The sequence below is a fragment of the Callospermophilus lateralis genome, chromosome 1 (genome assembly GCF_048772815.1).
Source record: "Callospermophilus lateralis isolate mCalLat2 chromosome 1, mCalLat2.hap1, whole genome shotgun sequence".
Classification (NCBI taxonomy): domain Eukaryota; kingdom Metazoa; phylum Chordata; class Mammalia; order Rodentia; family Sciuridae; genus Callospermophilus; species Callospermophilus lateralis.
In genome coordinates, this window is record NC_135305.1 from 149,612,557 (window position 1) to 149,635,469 (window position 22,913).

The window sequence follows — 22,913 nt, forward strand, 5'->3', positions numbered from 1 at the left end:
CCAAACACAGGTCTGACCCTGGGAACACAGCCACAAAGCAGACAAAAATTCCTATTCTTATGGAGTTGACACCTTGATGCTGGATGGTTTGAGATCCTTCCCGTTTTCTTTTTATAAGTAATTCCAAGACAAGCAAGCATCCTCCGTTAATCCTTATGCACAGTTCTAGGAAAATTTCTAGAACAGGAGCGACTAGCCACTTAAAATGCAGCGACTAGCCACTTAAAATGCAGCCAGCTCAAATCCAGATGTGCTGCGAGTACAGCACATATACAGAATTTTAAGACTTTGCACAAAGAAAAAGTCAAATTCTTGACAACTGATAATCGAAAAACTCGGGTGAAGTGACCATTTTTTGAGATTTTGAGTTAAATCAAAAGGAACTTCATCTTTTTCCTTTTTCAATGCAGCTACCTGAAAACGTGACAAAGGGCTTGCATTGCAGTCTGGAGGACAGCCCTGCCCTCGGGGTGGGGCTCTGGGCTGAATAATAGGCTCCGCCCACTCACGTTTTACATCATCACGCTGTCCTGGGTACCAAGAAGCTGCATTTCATTTCTAAGACTCCAAAATGTGAAGCTCCTCTAAATGCAGACGGTCCCAGCTCATGAATAAACACGGAAGAACCAACGCTCTTATCGCCTGGGTCCCTGGTCACCAGAGTGGCCGGCCAGCAGTCTTCCTTCTGTCCTTACGTCCCTCCTTTCGATCCCCAGCAGCGCTGATGGATGGATTTCGTTGTAATAAATGCAAGACCCTGAGGACCTGAGGACCAGCAGCCCGCTCCCTCCATCCTTGGACTTGACTCTCTTAACACTGCCCTGTGGCCCGGGCACCTCACACACTGAAGTCCCACGTCTTCCTACCCTGATGACCACAGGAACCAGAAGCACAGATGTCTAAGGACAGCAGAATATGGAAGTCCCGGCCCAACCAGAGAGCAGAGCACCCTTCTCTGCCTCCGGGATCTACGTGGGTGCCCCGCAGATAGGATGGCGCCCACCTCCCGATTTCCGTGCCAAGCTCCCCTGCAAACACCCTCACAGATGCGTCCAGAAAGAACGTGCCCGTAAATAACGGCCCGTGCTCCCTGGGTACCTCAGCCCAGTCGAGGCGACACATGGACTTAACCACGGAGTCCTCCTCCTCGTGGAGAGGGGAATGGGCTACGGTGGCTGTCCTTTATCACAGGATGAGCCACAAGGCTTTAAAGTGGCCGGGACAATAGGCTGAATCAGGGGCTCTGGTCCATTAGCAGAGAGCGCTCCTGTGTGTGCTGAACCCCAGGGTGCCCTGCATCCTCTTTAGTCAACCGGGTTCCAACCTAAAAACTGGCTCAGGTCCAAAAACCAGGTCAGGGCCCCTCACCTTGGCTTCTTCTAATGACCCACAGTGGGTGGTCTCCCTCTGGGCTGAGGATCAGCTGAGCCCCGAGAATGCCACGTTGTATTAACCACATCTACAACTCTCTATGGCCTGGACCTCCCCCCACCACCGCCCCCTGCCTCATCCCCCCATGGTAACCACGGCATCCACTGCCCCCCATCGTGCCAAGGTCCTATCATCCCCTCCACCACCACCAATGAAAGTCCTTCCCAGAAGGACAACATGGAAACCCTTGAAGATGCCAGCTCCCTCTCTCCAGCACACTCCTTTGGCTCCTCTGGGCACCCCCCAGGGTCCTTCTGGACTTACACTGCACGTGCAATGTTTAAACATCTCTGTCCACTGATGTCCACTTTGTTGTGCAAAAGGCTTTTAGGACGACACAGTCCCCCTTGTCTATTTGTGCATTTAGTGTGGGTGTGGGTGTGTGTGTGAGATTCCCCTGTATCAGCTGATTTTTGACAAGTTTTCCAGGACTACAGAACGGGGGAAGGACAGGCTCTTCAACAGTGTTGGGAAAACTCGATATCCATGTGCAAAGAATAACACTGAACCCTTACCTCACACCATAGGCCAAAATCGACTCAGAATGGAATGAAGGCTGAAACACAATGTCCTGAAAATAAAACTCCTAGAAGTCTTGGTGTTGAGTTCATGGATATGTCACCAAAGGCCCAGGTACCTAAAGCATGTCTAATTAGATGGCGTTGAGGTCAGTGGCTGGGTCCACCCTTCTGTGCCTGCTTATCCCCAGCAGTGTTTGTTGGAGAGACCCCACCTCTCCTGGCTGCTCCGCCAGGCCACTCTGACGTGCACCCAGAGCCCATCCATGGGCCAGTCTTTCTGGGGACTCTGGTTCTTCCCATTGGTGTATTTTTGTCTCCCAGAGTTAATCTGGCCTTGTCTTCAGTACTGGGGCTGGTGAGTCCTGACATCTTCAGGAAACCCCTTTCTCTGTTTCTCAAAACTCTGGCTCCTCTTGGCCGTTCTATTTTGATGTGAATAGTAAAGTCAACTTGTGATGTTCTGCCCCGAATGTGAGAAATTGCACACGTTAGTTTAGGAATGGTCTGTGAACTTGGAGTGTCTTTCGACCCATTTCTATACATCCTAACAACTGGGACGCGGATTTATTTTTTTGCCTACAAATCACCTTTCATGTCCTTTGTGACAGGTATCCCTAGGGGTTTGTTTCACTGAGACTGTGCTTACTATATTTTCTTTAACTTTATTTGGTAATAGTTGGGAGACTTAAATGCTTTTAATGGTTATAAATACATGGTTGTAGCATCATATGTGATCTCTATGCTTTTCTGAATATTCTGAGTTTAGTATCTTTTTTTGCAGTAAACTTGTTTTATTTGTATAGTCATAAGAAATAACACAGCAGTTTTTCTTTCAAAAATGTGTTTTTGAGAAGCCTTTGTCTCAGCTAAGCTCTGATAATTTGTGCAAATGCAGTAATCCCCGAGTCAGCTCCCAGGACTGCAACAAAATACCTGAGATAATCAGAAAGAGGAAATGTGCAATTTAAGCTCACAGTTGTGAGGGTTCCAGTTCATCGTTGATTGGCTCTGTTGCTTTGGACCCATATGGAGAGAGCACATCATAGCTGAAGCCTATGGAGAAATAAAATGCCTGGCCTCATGGTTAGGGGGCAGAAGAGAAGGAAGAAGAGACCGAGGGTCCCAGTGTTGCCTTGGAGGCTGTTCAAGAACCTCCCATCAGGCCCCACCTTTGAACGATCCCACCACCTCCCACAGCACCATCCCGGGAACCAAGCCTCTAACCCACAGGTCTCTGAGGGATCCAGATTTTAGGACCAAGTATACAGAAAGCTCTGGGGCACTATTGTTTGGTGCTGCTAACTCAAGGACAAAATCAAGAGAAATCGCACATGTTAGTTTAGGAATGGTCCGAGAACTTGGAGTGTCTTTCGACCCAGGAGCACGGGTGTGTGAGGAGGATCAACTTTGGATGCAAATCAAGGTGCCTGAGTGGAAACTGGTAGTGCATCTCCAGGGGAAGGGCCCTCCCCGCATTCTGGGCTCCACAAAACCAACAGAGGAGAGTTAATGTTTAGCCCAAAGAGAGGAGGGCAGAGTTCACACTGGCAATAAGGACACAGCTGAGAGCTGGCAGGTGGCTGAACCTGGGACACACCATTGACAGGGCCACCTGGCCCCCTCGGCTGCCTGTCGATGTTCCCCAGCTCAAAAGAGGGAGATTTTGCTGCTGCCTTTGGTCCCCTGGCTCCCTTCTCCTCCCACAATTCCTTTCTCCAGGCAACAGCCAGGGCCCCAGGGTCCCCCAGGGTCCCCCCAGTGCCTGATTCTTCCTCAGGCCATCACCCTGCACTGGTCCCTTGAGCCCTCGGGGAAATGGGCTCTCCTCTGTCACATGGGGAACAATCACAGCTCTAAAAGTGTCTGCAGAGGATTTAGGGAGCAACTGGGTGATGGCACCTGATATATGGTTTATCCTAAAGGACAGAGCTTACGATTAAGATGATTCAAAAACATTGCCAAGGCCCTGCTCTGGGCCAGGTCCCAGGGGCCGTGCTGGGGAGGCAAAGGTGGATGAGGGAGTTGTCAGGGCTCATGTCACAGGAGACAGGCACTGTCTGTGAAAATCCTAATAAACAGAGCTATTTCACTTCTAATTATCTAATTAAAGTCTCATAAATATGATTATCTAGTAAATCACCTTATCATTTGTTAGAGGTGTGGGCAGGGGTGGCTGGAAGAGTCTCTTCCGTGCCTCTGGCTTCTGGTGTCCTTGGGTTGTGGCTGAATTCCCCACATCTCTGCCTCCAACGTCACATGATTTTTCCCTTGGTGAGCGCGTCTCTGTCTAGGTTTCTCTTTCTTATAAGGAGACCAGTTGCATTGGATTAGGATTCACCCTGATGACCTTATTTTAACGTGGTTACTTCTGTAAAGACCCTATTTCCAAATAAAGTCATATTCTGAGGTCCTCGGGGAAGAACTGCGAAGTATGCTTTTGGGAAAAGACCTCCCAGGAAGCCCGTCCCAGCGGAGCGCCCTCTGTCGGCAATCACAGGCCCCTACAGCTCCCTGGAGCGCAGGCCGGTCCCCAGAACCCTCACACGCCCCTCCAGCTAGAAGGACCTCAGTACCCCAGCTTCACCGAAGGACCAAGGTCCCCTTTGGCTCCTGACAATCTGCACGGCCACATCAGCTTGACCTTGGAAGCCTACTCTGGCTTCTTAAGAGTAAATCCGAAAAAATAAATAACAGGGCCCATTATAACTGCGACATTCCAGCCTCAAGCTGAGCTGCTGGGGCCCTTAGTCTGCAGTCTTGACTCAGGTCTCTGGACTGCCATTACTTATCTAGTTTCTTTCTCTTTTTTGGTTTAATTTCTTCCTTCCTTCTTTCCAGTGCGGGGGATTGAACCCAGGACATTGCTCTTGCTGGGCAGGCAGCTCTACCACTGAGCGACAGCCCCATCCCCACTGAGGATGGACCCAGGGGCACTTAACCACGGAGTCACACCCCTTCTTTAGTGTTATTTTGAGACAGGGCCTAGCTAAGTTGCTTGAAGGCTTTACTTAATTGCTGAGGCTGGCTTTGAACTCATTCTCCTGCCTCAGTCTCCCAAGCCCCTGGGTTCGGGTGTGCGCCACCACACCCAGCCACATAGGGTTTTTATGAGGATTAAATATAAAGTATTTGGAACAATGCCTGCTGTCTAGTAACGGCTCATAAATATGATCCCTTTTTAAATATTTATTTTTTAGTTGTAGTTGGGCACAATACCTTTATCTATTTATTTATATGTGGTGCTGAGGATCAAACCCAGAACCTCGCACGTGGTAGGCGAACACTCTACCACTGAGCCACAATCCCAGCCCCTATAATCCCATTTTTATGGATGAGGAAATGGAGACTCAGGAGAGGTCAGTAATTTGCACAAGGTTGTACAGATAGGCACCAGCTCCAACCCAACTCCATCTGACTCCACAACCTTTCCTTTTCAAAATCTGAAACTCTTGCCTTAAATTATCTTTTTAACTTTTATTATTTAATTTTATTCATTTATTTTATTGTTTTTTATTTATTTACATATTTATTTATTTTGGGGGGTGGTACTGGGGATTGAGCCTAGGTGCGCTTAACCCGGGAGCTATGTCCCCACCCTTCTTATTTTGAGACAAGTTCTCTCCAATTTTGTGGGACACATTTCCTCCATTTGACAGATAACAAAATCCAGGCCCAGAGAAGCTAAGCGTCTCACATGGGGCTGCACCGCAAAACAGGCTAGCCAGAACTGGGGTCTCCTGGCTGCCAGGGTAGGGTTGCTTCCTCCGGACTTTGTCACCGATTTCCCGAGGACAGCCGGGGAGCCCCTCGGGAGGGCCGGCACACCTTCCTCGGTCCAGCTGCAGGTGCGCTGACCCGGGCTGGGCAGCGGGCGCGGCCGCCACAGGGGACGGAGGGGAGGAGGAAAACGGGAAACGAAACCGAAACTCGGAGAGTGGCACCCGCGGCGCTGGGCGGGAACCAGACAGGGACCGGACGGCAGCGCGGGTGCCTCGGTGCATCCTCAGGACCCGGCGATCGGTCCGGGCGGGGAGGCGCGGCCAGCGACATGGACGTGTACGGCACCGCGGCTGCCGCGCTCGACCGGCTGGTGACCCGCCGCCTGCAGCCGCCGCCCGAGTTCGTGGGGGCTGCGCGGCGCGCGCTGGGCGCCCTGGACGCTGCCCTCAGGGAGCGCGGGGGCCGCCGAGGGGGCGCCGGGCCGGCGCTGCGGGTGCTGAAGACCGTCAAGGTGAGCGGCCTGGGGACACTGCGGGACCCATCGGGGACTTGGCCTATGGATGGGGCGACTCCTGGTCCAGCCTCAGGGTGCTGCTAACACTTGAGCCAGGACGAGCCCCGAGGGCATGGGCTCCTCCCCGGCTGCACTATTGTATTTTATTTTTAATTCCACCAGGGATGGAACCCAGGGGCCCTGACCCCTGAGCCAGGTCCCCAGCCCTATTTGGTATTTTATTTAGCGACAGGCTCTCACTGAGTGGCTTAGGGTTTCCCCTGTGCTGAGGCTGGCTTTGAACGCCCCATCCTCCTGCCTCAGCCTCCCCAGCTGCTGGGATGACAGGCGTTCCACAGGTTTAATCTCAGCCCCACCTCTCCTTAGCTGAGTGTCCTTAGCAAGTGACTGCACCTCTCTGAGCCGCTTTTTCTAGTCTGTAAGCTGGGGTGGTACGAGATGTAGCTCATAGAGTCATTATGAGGATTTTCGCAGGGGGCATCTGTAAACTTCAGTTCCAGAGCCCAGCCCCCCAGGAAGGGCCTTGGAGAGTGGCCCTTTCCAGGGCTGGACAGAGTGGTAGGAGATGAGCCCTGGGCTTCTGGCTGGACCAGAAAGCAAAGAGAAGAGTCCCCAGCCTCCAGAGCCACGTCAGAATGACCCCTGAGGGGCTCCCCTGCTGGGTCATCCCCACCAAAAGTGTTTCCAGACATTGCCAAAGTCCCACCAGGGACACCACTGCCTGCTCCCGGGAATCGCCATCGGCATGCGCGAGAAGGAGTGTGGGTGAAATCACACCCAGAGGAAAGGGGGGGTGCCAGAAATGGGGTGCAAGGCAAATTCAGGCTCCTCTCTGCTTTTGCCGAGGTTAGAGAATCTTCACAACAAAACTACTGGAAGTCAGTGATGTATAAGGACAAAGCCGTGGGACCCGATTCCTTGGATGGAAGTCACAGCCCTGCTACCTCGGCTGGCTTGGGAGGGGGAGGGGGGAGCAGGAAGCTCCAGGGTTTTCATCCCCCACCACCGTAAGTCCTCCCGAGTGGGCGCTGGCCGGAGGGGACTGGCATGGAGGTTGGGATAAGTACGGGTCCCAGCTGGGGTGACAGTTGACTCTAGCTGGCTCTTGCCACTTAATGGCTGGCAACTCTGTGCCCCCTCCCGGCCTCACCCTCCATCATCTGCTAACGTTTGTCACCACATCCAGTTCCCTGCAAGACATCAGGGTCAGATGCCAGGACAGAGCAGAGCAGAGGCTTGGGAGGTCCGGTCCCTTGTCCTCGTCCTCATCTTATGCAGAAACGCTGATCAGAAAGGGCTCAGACATTCCATGAGCCACACCACAGTTTTGCACCTATCTTGAGCAAAGGGCTCAACTCTTGCCTGCTAGTTTCTGGTTGTTTAGTAGTTGTTGCTTTGAGTACCAGGGACTGAACCCCAAGGTGCTTAACCACAGAGCCACACCCCCAGCCCGTCGTATTTTTCATTTTGAGACAGGGCCTCCCTAAATTGCTGAGGCTGGCCTCCAACTTGTGATCCTCCCACCTTAGCCTCTAGAGTCTCTGGGGTTACAGGCATGCGCTCTCACGCCTGACTCTTCTTGTTTTTAAAGTGAGTTGCCAACATTTGAAAATCGTGAACTGATGTGTTAAAATTGCTTCTTTTGGAAACTCAGAGCTGGCTGCCTTGGCCACATTCCCTCACGACACCAAATGCCTGGAACTGACGGCCCCAGTCTCCACCCAGCCCGGTTGCCCTGAGAGCTGGTGGACGTGAGTGGTGGAGAGAGCCGGATTCTCCCGTTGCCGTTCCCTTCACAGGAAGGCTCCTTTGGCCGGGGCACAGCTCTCAGGGGTGGCTGCGACTCTGAACTTGTCATCTTCTTTGGCTGCTTCGAAAGCTATGAGGACCAGAGGGGCCGTCGTGCGGAGATCCTCCAGGAGATGCAGGGGCTGCTGGACACTTGGTGTCAAGACCGCATCCCGGGCCTGCGCCTCCAGTTTCCTGAGCAGAACATGCCCGGGGTCTTGTGGTTCCAGCTGGTATCGGAGGATCTTGAAAACTGGATGGATGTCAAACTGGTGCCTGCCTTTGACGCCCTGGGTGAGGGGTTCCCGGCTCACTCCAGTGTTGGGGGAGGATTCCTGGGGGCGAGACAGGTCATCCAGTTCTGGCCCTGACACTAACTTGCTGGGCCACCTGGGCAAAGCTATACCTGTCTCTGAGCCTTGGCTCCTTGAATAAGCACGGCAGGTTCGGACCAGAGGGGGCCGAGAAGGGTCTGTGGTCCTGGGTGGAGGGGCTGGTCCCCCACCCAGGCACCTCAGGTTCCTTCAGCTGCTCCCCCAGCGCCTCCCACCCGAATTCTCCCTACTCCCTCCCAGTGCCCAGCAGAGCTGGGCCTGCGTCCTTAGTGCCCATCCTAACTCAGTGCTTTATGTCCCCAGGGACGCTGAGTCCTGGAATCAAACCCAAACCTGAGGTCTATGCAACCCTCCTCAACAGTGGCTGCCAGGGGGGTGAGCACGCGGCCTGCTTTGCTGAGCTGCGGAGGAACTTTGTGAACACTCGCCCGGTCAAACTCAAGAACCTGATCCTGCTTGTGAAGCACTGGTTCCGCCAGGTGAAGCTCTGCCAAGGTTCTGGCTCCAGACATTTGACTTCTCCATGCTTTCATAATACTGGAAATATTTTCTTACTTTTAGTGACCTTTTATGGCCTCTTTCTGGAAAATGCCTGCTCATGTCCTTTGTCCGTTATCTTCTTTTGTAGCTGTCTTCTTCTTGTTGATTTGTTGAAGCTCTTTATATATTATGAATGCTAATTCTTATTTACTTGATATAGTGCAAATGTATTCTCTTCATCTGTGGCTTGTATTTTGCTTTGCTTAAAGATCATTTGTCAGCAAAAGTATTCAAATTTTAATGTAATCAGGTGCAGTCATCTTTTCTTAAGTTATTTGTTCTTTCCATGTCTGAAGTCTTTCCTTTCCTGACTTCCCAACATGACTCTCCCTCATTGCTTTCCAAAGGCTTGTTTTCCACATTCAGGGCTTTGTCTAGTCTGGAATATTCTACATACGGCATGAGGTAATGTGGAGTTCATAGGCTTCCTAGCCCAGCCTCAGGAATACGCATCTGCCCTATTCATGCTTTATTGTGCCTAGAGATGAGGGACAAGCTTCCCCAAAATCTTGAGCCACACAGCTTGGTCCCCCCATAGGACCACCCATCATAGGGAGGTCTGGGTAGGAGAAAGTCCTGATTCCGGTTCTGGCTCTGATACTGATTTGCTGTGTGACCCTGGGCAAGTTCCTAACCTCCTCTGGACTTCTTCCTCTACTTGTATATAAAAGGTGCATCGGTCTTTCTCGGGTCCTTCCCACATAGATAGGATTCTTTGGGGACAGGAAATGCTCGCAGCCTGGAGCTTGTTAAAAGGGCAGACTAGCCAGGCCGCTCGGGTGCTGGGAGGACGCCAGCAGGATCCGGCTCTGGGCACACGAGTGTTCGCACCCCAGAGAGAGGGTGGGCAGAGAGAGCAGGTCTGCTGGGGCCACCAGCCAGGCAGGTCACTGAGGAAGTCAGAGCACCCCCTCTCGAGTGGCCCTGCTAGCCCAGAAGCTGCGACTCTGACCACGGCATAGAGCCGGTCACTCCTGGAAACGTGGACCCCAGATACGTGGCCCAGAAACAGGAATCACGTGTCTGCACGGGGACCAGGGCTGGGTGGACGGCTGCCCCGCCCCACCCGGGCCCGGTGCCCTGCTCCGTGGGTACCAATGGCCCCCTCCTCTCCAGTCGGCCATCTGGCCAGCACCCCAGATCTGTGTGGGGGGTAGACAGTCCCAGGTCCTGCTGGCTCCGCCCTGGTGACCCCTTGCCCCCAGGAGACAGGTCAGCTGCTGTGGGAGCTGGGGTGGGACTTGGCCCCGCTCCCTCCCCAGGCTCAGCCTGCGGGGACCCCAGCCCCAAGGCACAGCCACCAGGGGCCTACTGAGCGGCCCTGCCTCCCTTCCTCCTGCCGAGCCCCTCCCTCCACCCTGCTCACAGGTGTTCCAGGAGGAGGCCAGGAGCTGGCCGCTGCCCCCGGTCTACGCCCTGGAGCTGCTGACCATCTTCGCCTGGGAGCGGGGCTGTGGGAAGGACGCCTTCAGCCTGGCCCAAGGGTTCCGGACCGTCCTGGGCCTGATCCAGCAGTACCAGAGCCTGTGTGTTTTCTGGACCGTCAACTACAGCCTCAAGGACCCTACAGTCGGGGATTTCTTGCGGAGGCAGCTGGAGAGACCCAGGTACGTCCTAACACCCGCCACGTGCTCTCCTGTCCCTGGGCCTCGCAGAGCTGACGGACAGTGCTGGAGCAGGGGTGCTGCCCGGCTGCACCTTAGGACCCCCCAGGTGATCCTTTTTCACTTGTGAAAAAAATCTCACAATGCCTGGGCCACATGTTGTGTGTGTGAAGGTTTCGCTGACAGATAGCATGCTCATTTAGAGGACCGTCTACAAAGGGCTATGAAACCATCTCCCAGAGTCACAGAGTACTCCCAGCACCCCAGTGAGTCCTTCCTGGTCAGCGACACACAAGACAAACCCCATTCTGATTTTCATCAGTCCAGTTTTGCCTGGTTTTAAATCCGATTTGAATAGAATCGTGCACTATGTCCATTTATGCCTGGTTTCTATTTTCTCAACATTAAGTCATTGAGTTCCATTCATTTAATTGAGTTCATTCTTTTTCATTGCTGCTTAGTAGTCCATAGTAGGGACTTAGGACAATATGATTTCCAGTCTACTGAAGATAGCTAATTGGATTGCTCCCAGTTGGCAGCTATCACAAATATGGCTGTTATACACATGTGTCTTGCATGTGTCTTGATGCGTATGCATCAAATGGATGTAGACCTAGGAATGGGATTGCTAAAGCACAAGGTGTAATTCAGAGTTCTCAGCAATGGTCCTTGTATCTTGGGATTCTAATATGCAGCCAGGGTTCAGAACCCTGGCTCCAAATTCATCTCTACAACAGTTCCACCAAAGTGAGCCTTGTTATCTTCATTTTCAAATGAGAAGACTGAGGCTCAGAGAAGGAAAGTCATCTGCCCCAGGTCACACAGCTGGAAAATAACTAACCTGGGATTGTAACCAGCTCTGCCTGACTCCAGAGCCCTGGTGACCTTCTTGCTAACTGAACCTTGTCTCTCTGGAACTGCAGGCCTGTGATACTGGACCCTGCTGACCCCACATGGGACGTGGGCAGTGGCACAGCCTGGCACTGGGATGCGCTGGCCCAGGAGGCCCGGACGTGCTGTCACCACCCGTGCTTTTGGGAGGCAGCTGGGAGCCCGGTGCAGCCCTGGGAGGGGCTGGTGAGTTTCCCGGGCCCTTGGGTCTTGCACCCATTGTATGTGTTCTGGTATATTTCTGAGCATCCACGAAGCGCCAGGGCCAATGTCACAGAACAGAGTTGGAAGGTGGGAGCAGCAGGCATGGTGGCCTCTAGTCACCGGCTGAGGCCCTGGAGGAAGGAGGCCCTAGCACAGGGCCTCTCCCAGCCTTTCCACCCACCATGGGGGTGCCTTCTGCAGTGTCCCCCCGAGAGGGCGCCTTTTTCTAATCTGCCACAGGCACCGAGTCCCTCACTTCCCCTCGCGGAGCCTCAGTCACTCAGCTGAGCAAAGGGGTGGCTGATGGCGGCAGGGGGTGGCATGGAGACCCTGTGTGGTGACGCGCTCCTCCAACCACCTTCCAGGGCCTCCCACGTGCTGGATGCTCCGATTTGGACCACTGTGTCCTGCGAGACTCTGACCAGGGGACCCCTGAAGACAGCAGGAGCCTGGACGATACTGTGTGTCACTGGGCAGGGGACAGTCGGACCGTGAGTCCAGCCCCGGAGCCTGCCGCAGCCGCCAGCACCGCCCCATCGGCCCTGGGCGCAGCCTCGGCCTCTGCCCTGGCCCAGGTCTCTGCCAGGGAGCTGGACCGCTTCATCCAGGACCATCTGCAGCCCAACCCACGGCTCCAGGAGCAGGCCAAGAGGGCCATCGAGGTCCTCCAGCGCTGCCTCCACAAGAACTGTGCCTACAGGCCCTCCAGGGTCATCAAGGTGAGCGGGGCAGGTGGGGACCCCATGGGGCCCTCCAGGGACACGGGAGAGGGGAGAGGTCGGGAGAGGGGAGAGGTCGCGCCATGTGGCCGAGGTCAGGCAGCGGGGACCGACACCCTGGAGTGTGGCCAAAGGTCGACCAGAAGGCCCGGGGACACCTTCACCCAGCCCAGCCCCAGCCCTGCCTGCTGTGCCCAGGACCCCGCCAACCCCATCGGGCAACATCCCTTAACCCAAAGCCACTTCATGATAATGTACCCAAATTCCCGAGGTTGAACAGGAAACTCAAAATGACAAACAGAAAGTATGTGGGGTGCGCTCTCCACCACCCCAACCCAGCCATCTCAAGCCGGGGTCTCGCTGTACAGTCCAGTGCCAGGATTTGTTTTGAATATTAAAAAAATAATAATAAAAATAAAACCATTCACACAAGAGTCATCACCTCCCTCCTGAGCTCGGGGCCCCTGGTTTCTGGGGCTGTGTGGCCTCCAGGGCTGTAGGATGTGGCCCTGGGCTGCCCCGCCCCTGGTTGATACCCACCCTGCGCTCTGTGGGGGGCCTCTCTCCCTCCTTGAAGCCCTGGGTGGAGCAGGCTACCTCCCAGGGCCATCTTGGCTGGACGCCCAGCCCCACCCGCCTATTGGCCTCCAGGAACACTTAGCATTTTCTCAGGAACCACTGTGTCCCCATCCCCCTCCCCAAGCTAGAAGGCAAGTTCCTGAGCAGAAATATTTTACTTATGCGCTCCCACCTGCTCTGGTGCGTGTGGAAGTGGGTAAACGCTGTTGCATGATGGACCGACAGATGGACGGAAGGGCTGATGTTGACTGATGGAAACAGACCACAGAGCACATTTGAGGCCCATCTGGTCTGGAGCCTGCCCTTGTACCTGCTGCTCCAGATGTGTGGTGGGCCCTGCTGCTGCTGGCCTTGAAGTTCTGGTCACTGCGGCTCGGCCTGGCCCCGCCTAACATGGCTGTGAACTCTGCCTTAGCTCTAGATAAAGAGGCAGGCGCAAGCCCACACAGCTTGGCTCTCTGCTGGGCCCCTAAGAGTCAGAAGTCAAGGGCTCGTGGGGTCTGGCCCTGTTGAGGTGCCCCAAGACCCACCATCAGCGAGAGAGCCATTTCTGGGCTGCGGTTGGTAGGCTCCTGGCCCCAGCTGTTCCTCTCTCCACAGGGTGGCTCCTTCGGCAGGGGCACAAACCTCCGGGGTGGCTGCGATGTTGAGCTCATCCTCTTCCTCAACTGCTTCACGAACTTCAAGGACCAGGAGCGCCACCGAGGGGAGATCATCAAGGAGATTCGGACACAGCTGGCATCGGGGTGGCAGGACCCAGTCCCTGGGCTGCGCCTGACGTTTCCTGAGCAGAACACACCTGGCACTCTGCAGGTCCAGCTGGTGTCTGCCACCCCAGAGACTTGGGTGAATGTCAGCCTGCTGCCTGCCTTTGATGCCGTGGGTGAGGACACCTGAGCCTGGGGAAGTGACAGAGAAACCCTGGGGACCCGGGAGCACATACAGCGCCACCTGCCATCCTCCTCGTGCTTCTAAGTCTCCCACTGAATCAGGCACTGAAAACTACTTTGAGGTAGTTTTGAGATCTGAGGCAGATCTCAGCTGATGTAGAGCTTTACCCCGATCTTAGTTAGGAAAGGTTTCAGGTTAAAGGAAACTAGAGATACCGCCCACCCACAGTTACCAACAGTAACAGTTCCCCAGATCGCTGGGGATTGTAAAGGAAATTTCAGGGTATCATTTCCTCCTTCGCTTTAGGGAATTTACTTTAGGATTCGTTTTCTGACTTTTGGAAGTGAATCTCAGTCATTGTCAGTCCTAAAGAAATGCAGTTATGGAGGCTGAGGAGGCTGAGGCAGGAGGCTCTGGACATAGGCACCACTGATTCCAGGCAGAATGTGGAGCAGTCCATTCGGACCTGTATATTTTGTATTTTGCAACCTGACATCATCTTTTGCTCTTTGATCTATGACTGTTTGGATGTGAGTTTCCAAATGAAGGTTTGGAGTTCGATTCCTTTGTTTCTTTAAACACTTACTATTTTTTTTTTTAACTTTACTCCAACAGTATACTTCACGTGATAACACTTCTTGGTAATCTGCTGGAACTTTCCAGATTTAGACTTGAGTCAAAAAAGCTTTCTGTTTCCGCTTCCTGCTTGAAGGGTCTGATGGGTGTTTTCCCTCAGGGTCTACTGTCCTATAACATCTCTCCTTTCTGAAGAGAAGTCTGCTGTCCCTTTAACAGTCATTACTTTGTATAATCTATTTTTGTTTGTATGTGTGGCTTTTTGCTTGGTCTTCCCCCGCCACCACCCCCCCCACACACACACCCCGCTTTTGGGAGAGTTTGAGACTTTCTTGGTCCACAGTGTTCTTCAGTGTCTCCGTGATCCGTCTGTGCACGGACTGCTCCATATTCTGTCTGGAATCAGTGCTGCCTCCTGTGTCCAGGAACTCAACCCTTCCTTTAGTTTTGGGGAAATGTCTCCCAGGGTCCTTTGCAATATTGCCTCTGCCCGTGTTCCCTGTTATCCACTTTCTCTTGATGACGTCCCCGACTCTTTATCTCTAACGCCCCCCTCACGCTGCCTGCTTCTCATTGCTAAGATCTGTTTTTCGTTTTACTCATTTCAAATGCATCTAGTCATCTACCTATTCTTGATTGATTTTTTTAAATAAGAACTTTATTTTTTCATTTCTAGAAGTTTCTATTTGGCTCTTTCTCAAATCAACCTGTTGCCTGCCCTTGGACTTCATTTCTTCCATTGGGGTCTCTGTGCCTCTTATCTTCTGGGATCACCTTAAACATGCTCCGTCTCTCAGATTGTCCTGTGATCACAAATTCTCCCATCAGTTGTGTCTCCATACCCTCCTCCTCTCCCACCCCACCCCTGGCTGGATCATTTCCTTGTGTGGTTTGTAATTTTTTATTGTGAGGAACTTTATTATATGGAACTTATATTTTCTTTCCTTTTCCTCTGGAAGTTCCTTCTGCTGTGGGCTGAAGAACTATCCCTCAAGGGACAGAGTTCTCATTTTGTCTCCAGCTGGGCTCCAAGGGCCTCACTCATTCCCAGGCCAGCTTAGGGGATGACTCCACAGCCTGGGACTTCCCCACCAGGCCATAAATTTGGATTCCACAACTGCATCCAGCATTGGATTGGGATCTCAGTTTCTCTTAGGGGACTTTTCTTCCCCTGTCCCCAGGGGCCTCTCTCTATTGGTGGGTGATTCTTCTGAGACACCTTTCAGGGAGAAAGGTCAGGCTTTCTTTCAGTCCAGAAACTGGGCCTCAATTCCAGTTTCCTCTCCTTCCTTGATGTTTTCCCCCTCTCCTGGGAGATGACAACATGAATAATAGCAGTAATTAATGCTTATTGAACACACGGTGTTTTTAAAGCAGTTTGGAGCAATTTACATGTGGATTTCATTTGCTTCTTATAATAGCCTTATAAGGTGGATGCTGCTTATGATCCCCCTCTTACAGATGAGCCCCAAAGACGCAAATCACACAGCTTGGATTTGAACCCAGGCCTATTGATCTTGGAAGCTCATTACCTTAACTTCTATGTGCCACTTCCACAGTATGAGTAAAAATTATCGGACTACCCAGTTCAGGGTTGATACTAAAAAAAGGGTGTGTGTGTGGGGGGGGGGGGAGTGGCTCAGTGGCTTGCCTAGCCTGTGTGAGCCACTGGGTGCTCCTTAGCACCACATAAAAATAAAATAAAGGTTTTGTCCACCTACAACTAAAAAAGAATTTTAATGATAGCTCTGTTATTCAATGTTGCAATATATTATGATTGATTGCAATGTCACATAATTAATGTTGAAATTAATTGCATTAATGAGCATCATCCATTGCACTAAATGGTGAATGAATGGTGCGCGCTGCTAGCTTCATTCCCAGCTACACAATGAGCGGTCCCACTTCCACAGGGCAGCTCGGAGCGGACACCAAACCTCAGCCCCAGGTGTACACGGCCCTGTTCAACAGCGGCGGCCACGACGGCGAGCACGCGGCCTGCTTCGCAGAGCTGCGCAGGAACTTCGTGAACACGCGACCCGCCAAGCTCAAGAACCTCATCCTACTGGTGAAACACTGGTACCATCACGTGAGTGCCCCTCGGCCCTCCCCCGGAAGCGGTGCTGTCATGACAACTGCCTAGGCCAATCAGCTCCTTCCCTGCACAGACATTTCCTCTCCTTTGCATCCCATTGGCCATCCCAAGCGGAAGAACCGCCTCCAGCTCCTCCCTTTCCTGTCCAGATCCGGAAGTCACTGTGTCTTTCCTCCATGAAGGCCTCCGTTTACGTAGCTGGGGTTCCCCGTCCCTGTGTGGCCCATGGGTTTCTCCCCACTCCTCGCACTCCTGATGCTTTCCCACCCCAAGACCCGTCAGTCATCTTCTGCACGCTGCCCCAACTCTTGAGCATCCTCTGGAGGCCCGTGCCCATTCCCACCTCGCAGGCACTGATCTTGGGTTGACCTTCCATGACAGGTGGCAGCTCAAAATCAAGAGCAGCCAGGCCCCTCTCTGCCCCCAACCTATGCCCTGGAGCTCCTGACCATCTTTGCCTGGGAGCAGGGCTGTAAGAACCACAGTTTCAACATGGCCCAAGGCCTGCGGACTGTTCTGAGGCTGGTCCAGCAGTACCAGGACCTTTGTGTCTACTGGACGGACAACTATGGCACTGAGGACCCAGCCCTGAGAACACACCTTCTTGGCCAGCTTCGGAAACCCAGGTGCACACCAGCTCCCGGTGCCTGCCTACACCCTGTGCTCTATGCCCACTGTCACCTGGCGTCTGACCAGGAAGGCTCCAGGGCAGGCTTGGGGTCACCAGTCATTTTGCTTATCTCTGGACTTTGATGTTTAGCTGCCATTTTTAGGAAATTCAAGGAGAGAACCAGAGCCAGTGTTATAGCACAGTAGGTGGCCATATCTCAAAGTGAGGGGCCACCGAGTAGCCAGCAGCCAGCTAGGGCTCCTTCTGAATGTGGGCAATACTGGGCCAACCCTGGGGTCCTGACACTGTCCCCAACCCTCACACCTCTTCCCAGACCCTCCACATTCCCAACCACCTGCCCCCCCCACTCTGTCCCCAGGCCTCTAATCCTGGATCCTGCTGACCCCACCTGGAACGTGGGCCAAGGCAGCTGGGAGCTGTTGGCCCAGAATGCAGCGGCCCTCGAGACCCAGGCCTGCTGTATGAGTGGGGACAAAACCCCTGTGCCACCCTGGGATGTGCTGGTAAGAGGCAGGCCCTGGGGAGGGGACATCGTTGGCTCCCCTGCCTGGTGCCCTTTACCTGCCAGTGTGGCATCCCCAGCTCTGGAGTGTTGGCTGAGGTGGTTACCACTGTCGCCTGTTCTGGAGAATGGACCTCCAAGAGCAACACAGGTTGTCCCATTTCATCCAGTGCCTGAGAGACACAACGTACAAAGACCCCACCTTTGTCTCAAGGTGGAACCAACTCTTGTGATGTGGGTCACGCTCCCAAGATCCCTGTGGGATCAGGCACGAGCTCATCTCCTTCCCACCCCCTTATTGTGCTACCCTTGTTCCCTGTGAGCATGGCCCCAATTAATCATGTGCCCAAGAATCCCTTGATCAGGCAGTTTCTAGGGAAACCAACCTAAGAGGTAAGCCATCTGCACCTCATGAAAGGATATTGTTAATCTAGTTTTTATTACTGTAACAAAATACCTGAAGCCAGAAAACTTTATAAAGACAAGAGGTGTGTTTAGCTGCCATTTTTAGGAAATTCAAGGTCATGGTGCCAGCATCAGCTGGGCTCTGCCGGGGACCCGTGTGATGGCATCACAGCCGCAGGAGACCCTGTGGGAAGAGGAGATGGCATGCTGAGACAGGAAGCCCGAACCTGCCGGCCTGGCTCACCCACCCCACCTGTTCTCTCCGCAGCCAGCTCTCCTCCACCAGACCCCAGCCAGGGACCTGGACAAGTTCATCAGCCGGTTTCTCCAGCCCAACCGCCACTTCCTGGCTCAGGTGAACAAAGCTGTCAACACCATCTGCTCGTTCCTGAGGGAAAACTGCTTCCGGAATTCTCCCATCAAAGTGCTCAAGGTGGTCAAGGTGAGTCCCCGGAGAGCAGCAGGCAGGATGGGTCCTGCCGGTGGCTGATCTCTCCCAGGCCAGTATTGGGTCTGACCCCTCTCTGTGCCTGCTGCACAAGGTCAGGCATATAGAAGGAGCCAGAAAGTGGTATGGGTGGATGGTGGAGGCAGAGTCCAGATAAGCCTACATCTCTTGCAGTTGCTAGTGACACTCAGCTCAACAAAGGACACAAAGGAAAGCACCGACTGATGTTAACTAGAAAGCTCTGGATTAGGCAGCTTCAGGCATAGCTAGATCCAGGAGCCTACATAGCATTATCAGGACTCAGCTTTTCTCTCCAGCTCTTAGATCTGCTTTGTTTTTGTTTCACTGTTTTAAAGCAAAAGCACAAATTTATTGACAACAGAGTGACAATCAATAGTCCGATTTCCATTCAAATCTGCAAAAATGGCTCTACTTTTCGGAAGGGAAATTTTTTTTCCTCAAAATTCAAGTTAAGACTTGGAATAGAGTCTCCTAGGCCTGGCTTGGGGAGACAGAATGGAACTGGGTCACATGGCAGGTGGCCCCACCTGGATTTCGGGAGCTGGATATGGGCAGTTCCCGCAGACATAACCAGGATGCTGGCCCCACATGGGAGGGACACGGGTGTGCATGAAAGATCACCCCATCCTCTGCACTTCACACAGCCTCAGTTTACGATTGGACAGGCCCAGTGGAGACCGGTCATCTCAATACAGTGTCAAAACGGAGGGTCCAGGCCTGCTGGCATGCTGTGTGACCCCAGGCAAATACTGTGGTCTCTCTGATTCTCCCTTCCTCGTTCATAAGAGTCGAGGAGGATGGATTCGCTGCCTGGTTTCAACCCTGGCTTCACCCTAGAATCACAAGATGCCCAAGTGCCATCCCAGCTCAAATTAGGATGGGACTCAGTTGTTGGCTGTTTTTAAAAGCTTTTCAGAAACAGTCAAGTTTGAGAGCCACAGGCCTGAGCAAAAACAGAGAAAAACTCTCAAATCCACCCCAGCCCCAAACCATGAAGGATGGAGAAGTTTTGCATTTGTTGAGGGGATTAACTTACTTCTAGCACACTGTGTTTTCTTCTGATCCTGCTCTATTGAAAGATGTGAGACACTTATGGGGCTCCTAACTAAGGTTAGAACACTTGCCCAAGGTCACACAGCAGGTTCCTAACTCAGAATCCAGAGTCTTAAGTGCAGGGCCTCAAGCCGTGCTTGTGGGGTTGACGGCTCCCCTGTCCTCCCCAGGGTGGCTCTTCAGCCAAAGGCACGGCTCTGCGAGGCCGCTCGGACGCCGACATCGTGGTGTTCCTCAGCTGCTTCACCCAGTTCACTGAGCAGGGGAATAAGCGGGCTGAGATCATCTCTGAGATCCGGGCCCAGCTGGAGGCCTGTCAGCAGGAGCAGCAGTTTGAAGTCAAGTTTGAAATCTCCAAGTGGGAGAACCCCCGGGTGCTGAGCTTCTCCTTGACATCCCAGACGATGCTGGACCACAGTGTGGACTTTGACGTGCTGCCAGCCTTTGATGCACTAGGTGAGGCTCCCGGGTGTAGGCCTGAGAAGGGGAAGGACAGGAGCAGACAGGCACAGTTGTAGAGATTGTGCACTGCACATCCGGGCTACATGGGTTCACATCACACATTGTCCGTGTGAAGGTCTATCACACCTTTCCTGGAGAGTGTCTGGAGAAAAGGGCACCTTTTTCTAATTCCCTCAAAAATGCTCTGTGTGATAACAGTGGCCTCAAGCCACTGGATCCTGGCCCCAGAAATGCCACCAACATGCACTTTGCAGAGTGAGAAAACCCCCGAAATCTAAGTTCACTTGGTGCCTGAGTTTGGGAGAAGGGGGGGAGGTTCCTGTGGAAATGTCTCCGCGCTGTCCTGTTCCAAAGGGCAAGCTTGGTGCTCAGCAGTGCCCTGAGTGCCACAGACCACAGGGGACCTCCGCCCCTGCCCCTGCGGTCCCCAGAGGCTTCAGGTCCAGGACCTGCCACCAGTCTCTGCCCCCACGGGGCCCCCGGTGCCTCCAGGCCACCCCAGGGACAGCCACTCTGGGGGTCGTGGACGTCCTCCTGGGTTGTGGCTGGGAGACTCTGGGCAATGGCGCCACACGGCCTCCCCGTTGTCCAGGCCAGCTGGGGGCGGGCTCCAGGCCCCCCAGCGCACAGGTCTACAGGGACCTCATCCGCAGCTACCACTGCGCCGGCGAGTTCTCCACCTGCTTCACGGAGCTGCAGCGCGACTTCATCGTCTCCCGCCCCACCAAGCTCAAAAGCCTGATCCGGCTGGTGAAGTACTGGTACCGGCAGGTCCAGGTGCGGCCCAGGGACTGGCCCCCCACCACAGCCCCTAGCATAGTCCCAGGCCCCTGGGTTGGAGGAACAGGGTGCCGCTGGAGGGCCTCGGTTTTCCCCTCTGACTGATGTAATTAGAAAGCCCTGAATTAGGCAACTTCAGGCATAGCTGGATCCAGGAGCCTACACAGCATTATCAGGGCTGACGGCTGCGTCCCAGGATCTGATGGGTGTGTAGGTGCTGGGGGGTACGTGGCCCCTCCCACCTCACCATCGCCACTCTCCTCACTCCCCAGGGCCACAAGATGCCCAAGGGGAAAGGCTCCCTGCCCCCCCAGCACGGGCTGGAGCTCCTGACCGTGTACGCCTGGGAGCAGGGCGGCCGGGACCCCCAGTTCGGGATGGCCGAGGGCTTCCGCACGGTCCTGGAGCTCATCACGCAGTACCGCCAGCTCTGCGTCTACTGGACTGTCAACTACAGCGCCGAGGACGAAACCATCGGGGACTTCCTGAGACAGCAGCTTCAGAAGCCCAGGTCCAGGCCAGCCCGGCCCCCAGACTCCAGCTGGGGCTCCCCCACCCGCAGGGCACAGAGCAGAGAGAGCAGGACCCCAAGTTCAATCTCAGCTACGCAGCGAGTGCCCTTTAGCATCAGGGCGCTCCAGGCGAGCGGGACAGACTTGGGCCAGGGACACTGTGGCCCTTGTTTGTCTGAAGCGCTCGCTGCAGAGCCACCAGGGAGCATGAGGCGTCTCGTTCTCTGGGTTTTTTCCGCCTCTGAAATGGGCACAGAGATAGAAGAGATGTCCCCGAGCTCGTGACACATGTCTAGTCGTTGGGCAGTGGCCATACAGGGGACATTTTAAAGACACTCATGATGTCATCTGCCTTAGTAGAGAGAGGAGCCTGATGCGCTAGTGACGTCGGCCCAGGATGCGGGAGGGAGAGAGGCGGCCAGGCTGGAGTGGGCATCAAGGCCCGCGCGACCTGGGGGAGCACGGAGCCGAGGGGGATCAGTAGGTCTGCCTGGATGCAGCAGGGTCAAGGGGCCACCAGGCAGAGGAGCCCCTGAGCCCTGTCCAGCCCCTGCAGTGTCAGATACGGGGAGAGGACAGTCCAGCCAAAGCCACAGGGCAGCCCTAGATGTCGCTAGGAGTCACACTACCCTGGATGGAATTGCAGACCCATCATCCTGGACCCGGCTGACCCGACGGGCAACCTGGGCCACAGCGCCCGCTGGGACCTGCTGGCCAAGGAAGCCGAGGACTGCATGTCTGCACTGTGCTGCACAGACAGGGACGGCACTGCCATCCGGCCGTGGCCCGTGAGGGTGAGAGCCTGGGGGGACCAGGGGGGCTGCTCCTGCCCCAGCCGGGCACCAGGGCTCCGTCCTGCAGTCCTGGGGACCAGCATCTCCTGCCACGCTCTCCTCCAGGCTGCTGTGTGAAATCCAGGAGGTCAGTGCCTGCGCTGGACGGCAGGAGTGGACCCCAGCCCCAGTGGCTCTGCAGACCATCTCCCCCTCGCCTGCCCCCGGCCCTCCTGCTCCTTCCCGGGCAGCCCCCTGCCTCGGAATCCGTGCACAGGGAAAGAGGCAGCGCTGGGGTTGATTGTGTCACGGGGTGAACTGATCGATACGATCAGTAAGAGTGCAAGTCATAGGTTATAGACTAGTACAAATACAGATGGTACATATGAGATTTTGATAAGTGAGACGAGACCATTATAAAGCAGGACTGTCCCGGGCGGGCCTCGGACTCCATTTGTGCCTCCTATAAAACACTGTTCCAAGAGCCGTTTCTGAGAAACTGAAATAAAAGCTGTTTTCTTATTTAAAAAATTGTCTTTCTGGACTTTGTACCCCACAAATTGTCCCCTACTCAGGGTGCAGCGGTGGTCTGGGGAGCTGTGTCCTGGGTGTGAGTGCCCCCGGGGGTCTACGCGACTTTGAAGTAGACTCTGGCCTGCCGACCCCCCGCCAATTCAGGATGCGACTGTCCAGCACCTGCTGAACCCGGGGCTGTGGCCCCAGAGCGGCAGAACTAATGCATGTTAGCTTCCGTTTGTCACTTGGAGCCCACAGGTCCCCCTGATCAATGTTTTATGATTGGCCGGCTCACACGACAACCAGCAAGTCACTGAGTTGTGGCTTTTGTCCTCATGTCCTCCTTGGAGGGACCAGGAAGCGGCTGTCCTCCCACAGAGCTTGACCTCTGTGGTGGGTGAC

General features: G+C 54.2%; 1 protein-coding gene across 3 annotated transcripts; it reads left to right on the forward strand.

The window, feature by feature from the left end:
- Positions 1-5,931: 5,931 nt before the first annotated feature.
- Positions 5,932-22,486, forward strand: Oas3 (2'-5'-oligoadenylate synthetase 3). 3 transcript variants are annotated; one of them, XM_077108973.1, is made up of 16 exons: positions 5,932-6,183; positions 7,986-8,268; positions 8,613-8,788; positions 10,218-10,456; positions 11,377-11,530; positions 11,914-12,267; positions 13,447-13,729; positions 16,227-16,402; positions 16,790-17,034; positions 17,398-17,542; positions 18,215-18,388; positions 19,639-19,924; positions 20,523-20,707; positions 20,983-21,221; positions 21,869-22,016; positions 22,122-22,486. In XM_077108973.1, the coding sequence occupies exons 1-16, from the start codon at positions 6,001-6,003 to the stop codon at positions 22,131-22,133; spliced, it is 3,282 nt and encodes a 1,093-aa protein (XP_076965088.1). In that variant the 5' UTR covers positions 5,932-6,000; the 3' UTR covers positions 22,134-22,486. The 3 variants fall into 3 exon arrangements, with proteins under 3 accessions (XP_076965088.1, XP_076965089.1, XP_076965090.1); XM_077108974.1 differs by lacking the exon at positions 22,122-22,486 and having other exon boundaries at positions 20,528-20,707; positions 21,869-21,973; XM_077108975.1 differs by lacking the exons at positions 21,869-22,016; positions 22,122-22,486 and having other exon boundaries at positions 20,584-20,707; positions 20,983-21,054.
- The last annotated feature ends 427 nt before the right edge of the window (positions 22,487-22,913 follow it).

Excerpts from the sequence above, each read along its gene's own strand:
- Oas3 (XM_077108973.1), top strand. The coding sequence starts at position 6,001 with ATGGACGTGTACGGCACCGCGGCTGCCGCGCTCGACCGGCTGGTGACC. Across the intron at positions 17,035-17,397 it reads GGCCAGCTTCGGAAACCCAG|GCCTCTAATCCTGGATCCTG; the intron begins GTGCACACCAGC and ends CTCTGTCCCCAG. Across the intron at positions 19,925-20,522 it reads GCCAGCCTTTGATGCACTAG|GCCAGCTGGGGGCGGGCTCC; the intron begins GTGAGGCTCCCG and ends CCCGTTGTCCAG.